This window comes from Eucyclogobius newberryi, unplaced genomic scaffold, assembly GCF_026437365.1.
Source record: "Eucyclogobius newberryi isolate DKJ021-1_F unplaced genomic scaffold, fEucNew1.0.hap1 SCAF_11, whole genome shotgun sequence".
In the NCBI taxonomy this organism is placed as follows: domain Eukaryota; kingdom Metazoa; phylum Chordata; class Actinopteri; order Gobiiformes; family Gobiidae; genus Eucyclogobius; species Eucyclogobius newberryi.
In genome coordinates, this window is record NW_027315735.1 from 10731418 (window position 1) to 10743917 (window position 12500).

The 12500-nt window shown below is 48.7% G+C and overlaps 1 protein-coding gene across 1 annotated transcript in view; it reads right to left on the reverse strand.

Moving 5' to 3' along the window:
* The window catches only part of sec24b (SEC24 homolog B, COPII coat complex component), a 47176-nt gene that overhangs the window by 23549 nt on the left and 11127 nt on the right, over nt 1–12500 (reverse strand). Inside the window, exons 9-15 of the mRNA XM_072435878.1 lie at nt 12355–12457; nt 6921–7047; nt 6724–6833; nt 5150–5262; nt 4676–4794; nt 3240–3295; nt 2651–2857 (exon numbers count right to left, since the gene is read on the reverse strand). Coding sequence (XP_072291979.1) covers nt 2651–2857; nt 3240–3295; nt 4676–4794; nt 5150–5262; nt 6724–6833; nt 6921–7047; nt 12355–12457 — 835 coding nt within the window. The remainder of the gene's footprint in view (nt 1–2650; nt 2858–3239; nt 3296–4675; nt 4795–5149; nt 5263–6723; nt 6834–6920; nt 7048–12354; nt 12458–12500) is intronic.

Sequence of the window (12500 nt, forward strand, 5' to 3'; positions counted from 1 at the left end):
CAATCTGCGAATCAAGACCGGGAACTCAGATATTTATCCTACTCTCAGTAGGCGCTGCCCACCTCCTGATAAAGGGTGTTTTTGGTTTCACCAGAAACTAGCCTCTTTGTTTACCATCAGTCCTTTAATTGGCTATAAGCCTCCTATTGTCCCTGGCTCACTCTCTCACCTCCTTGTGTAACTGATTAGCATCTGAATGCTGTGGGCGTCGACCTCTCCAGGGATTTGAAATTCCATTATAAACGACCGGATGGTTGAATCGTAAACCACCGTTTCTATTTAAGGACGTTTTTTCTTTTTTTTTTTAACAAAGATTACCTCTTTAATTCCTCTTTCAAACCATCCTTTGTCCTGCTCAGAATCTTCACCTCACTGTCTTTGATAGAGTGGTTTGTGGCTTCAAGATGAAGCTGCACGGCACTCTGTAGTCCTGAACTCCAGTTTCTTCTGAGCTGATGAAGCCTCTTGTGCAGTGGCTGTTTAGTCTCACTATGTAACACTCTTTACAATTTTCTTCACTGCATTGGACAGAGTAAACTACATTGCTCTGTTTTTGTGTCGGCATCTTGTCCTTAGTGTGAACCAGTTTTTGTCTTAAAGTGTTCCCTGGGATTTATGTATTGATCCCCACAAGGATTTTGTGTTGTCTAAAAATTCTCTGCAATTTTTCCAACAGTCCCGATACATAAGGGATAGAAACACCCTTACTTCTCTGTTCTGTTTCCTCTTGCCGTCTGAGCTGGTGGACACCTCTTGCCCTCTGAGCTGGTGGGCACCTCTTGCCCTCTGAGCTGGTGGGCACCTCTTGCCCTCTGAGCTGGTGGGCACCTCTTGCCCTCTGAGCTGGTGGGCACCTCTTGCCCTCTGAGCTGGTGGGCACCTCTTGCCCTCTGAGCTGGTGGGCACCTCTTGCCCTCTGAGCTGGTGGACACCTCTTGCCGTCTGAGCTGGTGGGCACCTCTTGCCCTCTGAGCTGGTGGGCACCTCTTGCCCTCTGAGCTGGTGGGCACCTCTTGCCCTCTGAGCTGGTGGGCACCTCTTGCCCTCTGAGCTGGTGGGCACCTCTTGCCCTCTGAGCTGGTGGGCACCTCTTGAGCTCTGTGTTGTAAAGTTCGGATCACACCCAGCTTGTGCTGTAGTGGGTGGTTGGAGCCAAAGAGCAGATACTGGTCTGTGTGTGTAGGTTTCCTATATACCTCTATTTGGAGTTTCCCGTCCTCTCCTCTGATCGTGGAACAATCAAGAAAGGCCAAGCGGTTCACCTTAGCGTCTTCTCTTGAAACCTGATATGTGGGTCCACAGCATTGTTGTGCTCTGAGAAGGCTTCCAGCTCTTGTTTCTTGATTGTTACAAATGTATCATCAACGTAGCGAACCAAAGCTTTGGGGCAATGCCTGAAAAGGAGGCCAGTGCCTTCTTCTCAAAGTGCTCCATGTACAGGTTGGCCACTATGGGAGAGACAGGCGAGCCCATGGCACAGCCATGAATCTGTCTGTAAAATTGTCCCCGGAATTGAAAGTACGTGGTGTTCAGACAGATGTCTACTAGTTTGCAGATGTGTTCAGGTGTCAGTTTGGTCCTTTCCTGTAGGTGGTGAGGTCATCTGGGTCCAATTGGAGATGTTTCACTTTGTCCACAAAATTATGTATTTTCTACATGATGTTTCGAGTTCCCCACCAATGGAGCCAATGGTCACAACATTGTTTGTGACTGAGTCCGTACTGCACACAATGGGTCTGAGTGGGACATCCCTTTTGTGGATTTTTGGAAGGCCATAAATGCAACTTTTTGTTTTTGTTAAATACGAAACATTTTCCTTAAATAGAAACGGTGGTTTAAGATTAACCTTCCGGTCGTTTATAATGGAATTTTAAATCCCTGGACAGGTTGACGCCCAGAGCATTCAGATGCTAATCAGTTACTCAGGGAGGAGGGAAAGTAAGCCAGGCTACAATAGGAGGCTGATAGTAAACAAAAAAGCTAGTTTCTGGTGAAACCAAAAACACCCATTATCAGGAGGTGGGCAGGGCCCCCTCAGAGTAGGATAAATATCTGATTTCCCGGCCTCAGATGAGTGTCAACATTTTTCACTTTTTCCTTAAAATGGAAACAGGAATGACATTAACGTTTCCAAAACATTTCAAAGATAAAATACTACAGAGAAAGAGGGCTGTTGTGCTCAGGGGGAAAGTTTCTTGAAAGTCTCTGAATGTGGCTACGCAATGATGTCACTGTTTGGGAGTGATTTTGAGTGATGCAACAGGAGTGATTTAATACTCATACAATAACATGTATAAAATGTTATGAAAATATATTTATGACTGAAACATTGTTTATGAGATTAACATTGAGCGCTATAAAAAAGTGGTTTCTTCATGGTTTGACTGCCACATATTTCCTCTTGCCTAAAGGAGACATATTCTGCAAAATCAATTTTAATGAGCAAACATGTGTAAATTGCAGTCAAACCACGAAGCAGGAATTTTGCAGAATGACAGTAAAATGAACCACAAAAGTGCAGAAACATCACTGCTTACTGTTGTTTGCAGTGTTGAAATGTACTGATTCAACCAGTGACCCTCTTGTTCTTAGAAATCTACATCTGCCACTACACCCTGCCCTGCCATAATAAGGCTGGTGCTAGACTGACCTTGGTGCTGGACCTCTGGTTGGGGTCCTCTCTGGACTGCAGCAGGCCGGCCCCGAGCGTGGGCAGCTGGCTCTGGAAGACAGACACTCTGCCTCCTGTGGGGCTCATGAGCTTGAAGGCGGCCTGAAGAGCGGGCCCCAGTGCACTTTGCGTCTCCCTAGTGTGAGCGAACATTGAGGGCAGGGAGGTGAGCAGCTCCTTCACCAGCTGCAAACATCACAGCACCAGTCAGAGGCTTTCCAGTCAGAGACCTACTGGGCCTTTGCGTGTTTGGTTTGTAAAGAAAAATATTCTAAACCCAGAGGCAAAAGCGAAGTGCAACAGTCTCTTGTACAGTGTAACAGTAAAAGCGTTGTTTCTCTTCTCACTGGGAGTAAATCTACAAGTGACAAAAGCTTTATGTGTTATATATATATGGCTTATGGCTTTGTAAGAAGGAGTTACACAAACTAATAAATGAATGATAAGCATGTGTGATTACCTTGGTGAAATATGGTAAAACAACACACAAATCTCTTCTAGCAACTGAAACATCTTTAGCGTTTTCAGTCAAAGTCTTGCACCTCTATTTTGAACCAAACACAATTACCTCTTTGCTTTCCTTCAAGCTGACCATCAGGTTGTCATGTGAAGGGATGAAGACGTCTAGGAGGTAAATCAGACCGCAACATATCAGACTGTGAGACTGTGATTATATTCATATTTTGTATTTTGTGACTTAATAGGCCATGCTGCAATAGTAAACAGTGCTACGTTTCAAAGTAAATACTACGAGTGTTCAATGGAGAGCAATCATTTCTGAGTAACACAACGTTGTAAAGGCAGTGTGCAATATTGAGAAGGACCGTGAGGGGCCTGAATTTCTTTTTGAAAGGAAATTCAAACACTGGCCCCTCATGCTGATGTAGAACTGTGCACAAAATATGTGCCCTCTGGTGTCCAAAATTAGAATGTTTTTTTAATCATTTACATCATGCTTCCATCTTCTTCTGCTTATCCAGTGCTGGGTTGCGCTGGCAGCAGCCTAAGTAGAGACGCCTAGACTTCCCTCAACCCAAACACTTCCTTTTGCCCAAATTTCTTTGAGGCTGACCAATAGTCCTCCATGGCATCCCCAAACTCCTCCCAGCCCCCAGGTTGCCAGAGAAGCTGCCTCAGGATTCCCACAAGCCAAAGAGGCCTGATGAGGACTCCTCCCTTTTGTCTTGAGTCCACCACTGGGTTCAGGGGTTGCCATCATGACAGGCACCTATGACCGCAGCTCCAAGCAGCCGCATTGACAATGGAGGTCGAGAACATGATCCACATAGACTCAACGTGAGTTGCACTGTCCAGTACGCCTACCAGGGACTCCAAGAAGGCCAGGTATTCTGCACCATTGTTCGGACTAATATGCCAACACAACATTGATAGACCTGTTCCCAACCCAAAGGCGTAGGGACACGACCCTCCCGTTCATCGGGGTGAACACTTGGTGGCTGAACTGTGGGGCTGTAAGCAAGCCCACACCAGCCCACCGTCTCTCCCTGTGAGCGTCCAGCCCCTCTCAAGGAGATGGGATTCAGAGCCCAAACTTTGCACGGAGGTGATACGGCTCAACCTCCTGCACAAACTCAGGCTTTCACCCCCAGCGAGATAACGTTCCATGTCCCCCAGTTTCTGTGTCTGGAGATCCAGTCGTTAAGGCCCCTGCCGTGGACTGCTACCCAGATCTCTTTGCACCGGCCCCTTAGGGAGCCTTCTGCTGCACGTTGCGGCTAAGGTGGGAGCCTTGTTAGAAAAATGATCGTAAAGAGATTCATTTCACCTTTAATTTTCTATTTTCTCTTCAATTGTTATCTTTATTTATCTACTAAGCTGTTACTATATGTACAGTATGTCAAAAGCTTTTATTAGCAATTCCAGCTACAAGGTTTGAGTGCTAATGCTAAAATATTAGACACCCCTGAATGTCTCTTATTCACAGGTATTCGGAATGCACAATGAGGTCATTACTGTGAGAACACTGAAGCATAAAGCCCTCACCATCTATATCCGACACCACGAGCATCTGAGGCTGGGAGAGCCCGTCCTGCAGGTTGTAGAAGTGGATAGTGCTGTCAAACGTGAGGAAGCCCACTCGTATGCGTGAGTCTCCAGGTATCCTGGGACAGAAGACAGCCGAGTCAGGACACAAGACTACAAAACCTAAACCAAGCAAGCAAATATTACTAGTTAAGATAACAAATTGGTAAATGCTACAAAAGTACTGGGTCTGAGGTCATTGCAGAGGTGAGCTCCTCATATATAATAATATATATAATATATAATATAAATAATATAGATCATATAGTACTTTTGTAGCATCCTGTCTCATTAAATGTAAAGTCACACAAGACATGAGCGAAGAAGTAGTAGACAGAATGTGTTGTTCTTGGTTTCTGTCGGCTGACCCCCCGTGAGGCTAAAACGGGCGCTACAGATTTACACTGGGATTGTGGAGTGAATGTTTGTACTTACGAGCCAAGGTTCTCCAGCAGACAGTCGCAGAAGTACTTGAGGTATCCGGCCTCCACGGCGTTATGAGACACGTCCAGGACAAACAGATAGACTGCTGGCTGAGGGGGGCGGAGCTGGGGACACATGTGCAGGTCAGACCAATCCGCGGGAGGGGCACAGAGGCAGAGGTGTGTGAGGGGGCACAGAGGCAGAAGTGTGTGAGAGGGGCACAGAGGCAGAGGTAAGAGAGGGGCACAGAGGCAGAGGTAAGAGAGGGGCACAGAGGCAGAGGTAAGAGAGGGGCACAGAGGCAGACGTGTGTGAGGGGCACAGAGGCAGAGGTGTGTGAGGGGCACAGAGGCAGAGGTGTGTGAGGGGCACAGAGGCAGACGTGTGTGAGGGGCACAGAGGCAGACGTGTGTGAGGGGCACAGAGGTGTGTGAGGGGCACAGAGGCAGACGTGTGTGAGGGGCACAGAGGCAGAGGTGTGTGAGGGGCACAGAGGCAGACGTGTGTGAGGGGCACAGAGGCAGACATGTGTGAGGGGCACAGAGGCAGACGTGTGTGAGGGGCACAGAGGCAGACGTGTGTGAGGGGCACAGAGGCAGACGTGTGTGAGGGGCACAGAGGCAGAGGTATGTGAGGGGCACAGAGGCAGACGTGTGTGAGGGGCACAGAGGCAGACGTGTGTGAGGGGCACAGAGGCAGACGTGTGTGAGGGGCACAGAGGCAGAGGTATGTGAGGGGCACAGAGGCAGAGGTATGTGAGGGGCACAGAGGCAGACGTGTGTGAGGGGCACAGAGGCAGACGTGTGTGAGGGGCACAGAGGCAGACGTGTGTGAGGGGCGCAGAGGCAGACGTGTGTGAGGGGCACAGAGGCAGACGTGTGTGAGGGGCACAGAGGCAGAGGTATGTGAGGGGCACAGAGGCAGACGTGTGTGTGAGGGGGGCGCAGAGGTGTGAGGGGGCACAGAGGCAGATTGACCCACTCCTCTGCTGCTCTCTGTATTTAGAGATTAACCTCATGTTGGCATTGGGTGTAGCTCGTATTGAGCACATAAACTGCCCCCCACTTTAAGAAGCTCTGCTCTCATCTTTGAATTGTATTGCCCTGTTTTTCTCCACTTACAAGATGGCTGCCACGATTGACACAGCAAAAGAACCCACGTTCATTCTAGTCTTTACCATAACTCAAAAGGTATTCTCCCTGTGCCAACTCGGAATGCTTTAAAGTGACATCATGTTTAAAATCTTGCACACAAATCGGCCCAAAACTATCGACCAACGACCTCACTGGAGTCTTAATCCCATCAACATCAGCCATGAAAATAAAATATTGGTCAATCTGTAATTGTATTTCTTGCACCGCTACTTCAGATAACATTTAATTTTTTCTAATTTGTGTACCTTTACTTTGATTAATTTGGGCATTATTTAATGTTTTGTCCATCCAATTAACATCAATCATCATCAATACAAATCTAATGTTACATCCAGACAGTCACTCTTAGTTAGTTTTCAGTCTCACTTCTGTACACAGAACAGCACAGACAGAAGCGTACAGATCAACATAGATGCCATGAACACAGATTACCATGTAGTCCGAGGAGGCGATGAACTCCACAGTGGCGTTCTGGACTTCAGGCCTCCTGTGGGGCTCCCCGTAGGACCTGCTGACCGGGTTGTACATGAACTCATCGGGAACTGAGCAGAACAAACAGAGGAACATCCACACACGGTCAGGAGATGCAGAAGCTTTCACTAGATCAGGAGGAGCTGAAAGGTCCGTACCATCGTTGATCCGGTAGCACAGGTTACACTTCCACCTCCGCTGGTCAAGGAAGGTGACGAAAGGGTTAATGTAGGTGCGGCACGAGCGGCAGCGCACGATGGTGTTGGACGTAATGACGGGTAACTGCTGCAGAGAGAACACAAACAGCACTCATACTAGCGCTAGGTCATATGATGATATATAGTCTGCTTTTGGGTCATTATTGAATTTGAAACGTTGTAATATAACTGCACGTGGACAGCAGCTCATTTTCCTGTCAGTTTCGAAGGGAGGCAGACTGTGGCAAACTGAGGCAGACTGTAGCAGACTGAGGCAGACTGAGGCAGACTGAGGCAGACTGTAGCAGACTGAGGCAGACTGAGGCAGACTGTAGCAGACTGTGGCAGACTGTAGCAGACTGAGGCAGACTGTGGCAGAGTGTAGCAGACTGAGGCAGACTGTGGCAGACTGTGGCAGACTGAGGCAGACTGAGGCCGACTGAGGCAGACTGAGGCAGACTGTGGCAGACTGTGGCAGACTGTGGCAGACTGAGGCTGACTGTGGCAGACTGTGGCAGACTGAGGCCGACTGAGGCCGACTGTGGCAGACTGTGGCAGACTGTGGCAGACTGTGGCAGACTGTGGCACTGTAGCAGACTGTAGCAGACTGTGGCAGACTGTAGCAGACTGTAGCAGACTGTAGCACTGTGGCAGACTGTGGCAGACTGTAGCAGACTGAGGCAGACTGAGGCAGACTGAGGCCGACTGAGGCCGACTGAGGCCGACTGAGGCAGACTGAGGCAGACTGTGGCAGACTGTGGCAGACTGTGGCAGACTGAGGCAGACTGTGGCAGACTGTGGCAGACTGTAGCACTGTAGCAGACTGTAGCAGACTGTGGCAGACTGTAGCAGACTGTAGCAGACTGTAGCACTGTGGCAGACTGTGGCAGACTGTAGCAGACTGAGGCAGACTGAGGCAGACTGAGGCAGACTGTGGCAGACTGTGGCAGACTGTGGCAGACTGTGGCAGACTGAGGCAGACTGAGGCAGACTGAGGCAGACTGAAGCAGACTGAAGCAGACTGAGGCAGACTGAGGCAGACTGTGGCAGACTGAGGCAGACTGAGGCAGACTGAGGCAGACTGAAGCAGACTGAAGCAGACTGAGGCAGACTGAGGCAGACTGTGGCAGACTGAGGCAGACTGAAGCAAACTGTGGCAGACTGTGGCAGACTGTGGCTGATTGTTACCACTAAAGCCTAGAGCGACTGTGGAGGCTCTGCAGCTAAAACACTGAAACTCCTGAGCTTTGACCAAGACCGCCTCCATTCAAAATGTTAACCCGATATTTACTGCCATCATTGTATGGATTTTAAAATATTCAGGAACTAAATTCTGGAGGTTCTGACTTTTAAATTGTTATAGACTGTAGAAGGAGTGGACAGAGGGACGCCATATTGTTTGGCCCCCGATAGGGCAGTTGCAGATAAACAATTTCTCACCGTGGTTTGCGGTGTGGCCCATAAAAATGCATGTACATGAGATTGTACTTGAATTTTTTACTTTATTTTTTCAAGTTTTTCAAAATAAACAAATACAAAACAGAACATGACCAGAGCTCCAACAGCTACTTAGACATGGCGTTTACAAAAACACAAAAAGAGTCACACTTTTCCAACACAACTCCCTCCAAACATGTGACCCACTTGGATTGACACATTCTCCCACTCTTCAGACTAAACACAAATACCTTACTCTTTCCCATTTATTTTTTTTGCCGTTGGGTTAATTGTATTGATTTTGCCATCAATAATTTTGGATTGGCTCCATCTCACACAAACATACAAACACAGGAACCACAAACGCATAAAAGAGAAGAATAACAGAGAAAACAAAAGGGGTTCATGCTAAACAAAAAAAAAAGAAAAAGAAAAGGGCACCAAACCCAAAACCCGATCACTAACATGATCGAGAAGTTGGGGGAAGACCAATCCTAATGAAGGGGCCCCGGAAACTCCCCGCCGCTCATGGCTTCAAACCCCTCAAAAACTGGACACACCGCATCCCTTGTCCACCCGCTGCCCTCTACATGTAATTTTCAGTTTTCTCACAAATCCACTCTCCACTCTCTCAAAAGAGTGAATACGAGAAGACAAAGAAACAATGTACAAAAGCAGACAGCCAACATGGAGCATAAAGTCTGATGTCAAATACAAACATGTCACACCACTATCATCAGTCTCTTCAAATCAACAGAAATGTAGCAACAATGTGACCACAGTCTGAACTCACAAGCCCCACGCTGGTGGCTCCATCTCTTGTCGCTGTTCAGTTCTCTGTTTTGCATTTTCCTGAGGAGCACCTCTGCCCCTCCTGCGCTATTAACCTTCAAAAGTCACAAGAAGAGTCCCATGTCGCAGTTTTCTCTTCCTGAGCGCCTCACAGATGTGGTAGAACTTTTCTCGTTGTTGGCGAACCTCGTATGGAATATCCGGGGTGAAGAAGACATGCTTGCCTTTGCTGTGGAGGTCTCATTTAACTTTTGCTGCCTTCATGACGCGCTCTTTCACACGATAGTTAAGAAAAATGATAATAAGGCCTCGTAGTTTATCAGCTGCTGGACTTTTTGGGCCAAGGCGATTTGCTCTTTCTTTTGTGACGGGGGGACAGCAACTCCTGAGCCCAAGATGAGCTCAGGAATGACCTTCTCAAGAAAGGTTTCAGTATTTTCAGCTTCTTCTCCTTTTGGTAGTCCCAGATCTTACTTTTCATATTGTTGATCTCTTTCTGCAATGCCACTACCTCGGACCTGTATCTGTACAATTTGAAAGATGCTTCTCAGTGGGGTTGTGTTCGATTTTTTATTTTATTTTTTAAGATTTTTGTGGCCCGTAGGCTTTACTAGACAGGAGAGGCCAAGGTGAAGTGGGAGATGAGCGAGAAGGGAGGACACGCAGCAAACAGCCGGAGTCGGGACCCGAACCCACGACACTGCGGATCACAATATAATATGGAGCCTGGCATACGTGTGCTGTGCCTTAACCACTCGACCACCGGGCAGCACACAGTATCGATATTTTTAAACAACATTCATTTATTATGAATTATCCACATGGCCATTTAGAAGCGACCTCCTAAAGAGAGCCCTGTTACTGTCCTGCAGGAAAAGTAGAAGCTGCTCACTCTGCCGAACACAAGCTAATGACTGACGTGCAAACGAGGTGGAATAGTTCTTTTGATCTACTGTTTGTGCTGCGCTCCTCTCACTCCGAGGCGAGAAGGAGCTGTGGACCTGATCAGAAGCTCCTCTGGGTCGAGGTGAGAAGGAGCTGTGGACCTGATCAGAAGCCCCTCTGGGTCGAGGTGAGAAGGAGCTGTGGATCTGATCAGAAGCCCCTCTGGGTCGAGGTGAGAAGGAGCTGTGGATCTGATCAGAAGCCCCTCTGGGCCGATGTGAGAAGGAGCTGTGGACCTGATCAGAAGCCCCTCTGGGCCGAGGTGAGAAGGAGCTGTGGACCTGATCAGAAGCCCCTCTGGGCCGATGTGAGAAGGAGCTGTGGACCTGATCAGAAGCCCCTCTGGGCCGAGGTGAGAAGGAGCTGTGGACCTGATCAGAAGCTCCTCTGGGTCGAGGTGAGAAGGAGCTGTGGACCTGATCAGAAGCTCCTCTGGGTCGAGGTGAGAAGGAGCTGTGGACCTGATCAGAAGCTCCTCTGGGTCGAGGTGAGAATGAGCTGTGGACCTGATCAGAAGCTCCTCTGGGTTGAGGTGAGAAGGAGCTGTGGATCTGATCAGAAGCTGATCTGTGCAGAAGATGCTGCTTGCAGCATGTTCAGACCATGAAACATGCAATACTTTACTAGAATGTGTTCCATATATTTCTATTTGGATCAGTTGGATGGATGTATGAAGTTATTAGACCAGAATGGATTTATAATGGATTTTTCAACCGGAAAAAGGTGGCTTGCCCTCTCTGGGTGGGTGGGGTGTCCTTTCCCCAAGTGGAGGAGTTCAAGTATTTTGGGGTCTTGTTCACGAGTGAGGGAAGGATGGAGCGCGAGATTGACAGTTGGATCGGTGCAGCGGCTGCAGTGATGCAGTCGCTGCACCGGACTGTTGTGGTGAAGAAGGAGCTGAGTCGAAAGGCAAAGCTCTCAATTTACCGGACGGTCTACGTTCCTGCCCTCACCTATGGTCATGAGCTTTGGGTAATGACCGAAAGGACAAGATTGCGGATACAAGCGGTCGAAATGAGTTTCCTCCGACGGGTGGCTGTGCGCTCCCTTAGAGATAAGGTGAGGAGCTCGGTCACACGGGGGGAGCTCGGAGTAGAGCCGCTGCTCCTCCACGTTGCGAAGAGCCAGCTGAGGTGGCTCGGGCATCTGTTCCGGATGCCTCCTGGGCGTCTCCCTGGGGAGGTGTTTCAGGCATGTCCCACCGGGAAGAGGCCCAGGGGAAGACCCAGGACACACTGGAGAGACTGTCTCTCTCGGCTGGCCTGGGAACGCCTCGGGATCCCCCCGGAGGAGTTGGAAGAAGTATCTGGGGAGAAGGAAGTCTGGGAGTCCCTGCTTAGACTGCTGCCCCCGCGACCCGGCCCCGGATAAAGCGGAAGATGGACGGATGGATTTATAAATAAGTGCTTTGAGGATAAACATGACATTTCATCCGGTTTATCCAGAGTAAAGAATTACCCATTCGGTAAATTTTTAAGCCCCATTTTTCAAAAATGTATCGGGATATGTATCGTAATGAGGGAATAGTATCGGGATATACAAGAAACGGGATACATAGGGTCTTACTTCTCAGCCTCACCCATGTGTGCTCCATCCGCACTTCTTGACTCCTTTAGTCAAGCACGTAATTGAGCGTGTACGGACGCACTCTCATATCTACTACCAGCGATAGCATATAAACTTCATTACACTTTCAAATTATGGTTTGTGGTAATGGCCTCCTCCTTCCAACAGGTGTGAGCCTGGAGGCCCTCGTCAGGGACGGAGCTTTGTTTTCCGGTGCGGATCTGGACCCAACGCTTTCTGTCTGTGTGTGTCTGTGTGTGTCTGTGTGTGTCTGTGTGTGTCTGTGTGTGTCTGTGTGTGTCTGTGTGTGTCTGTGTGTGTCTGTGTGTGTCCGTGTGTGTCCGTGTGTGTCCGTGTGTGTCCGTGTGTGTCCGTGTGTGTGTGTGTAGATTAATGGCCAAAAAAAATATGCAAAAAAAGCAGCCTGGTGTCAGCTCACAGCTGATTCACATTCAGTTTAACTTTTGCTTGTAACCAGCGGGCTAGCTGGTTAAGACCAGACGTCCATATTGAAGGAGCTGTGGGCCAATGAGAGCGTACCCAACGATCAAAAAACAGATGTGTAGATTTGTCAAACAGCGGATGTTCTTGGCTGACACTGACAATGGCGAAAAAGCGTTGTCTCATGATTGTATGGAATGCAGAGGGCTGGTACCTGCAGGTCCCTGAAGGGGTGCAGCAGCAGGCCCAGGGGCAGCCGGGCCTTGTTGAGCAGGGCCTGGGTCTGAGGGATGCTGCTCAGTGTGCAGCGGAACGTCCTGTTCACAGAACACAGTCAGAACAGAACATACAGCGCCATAG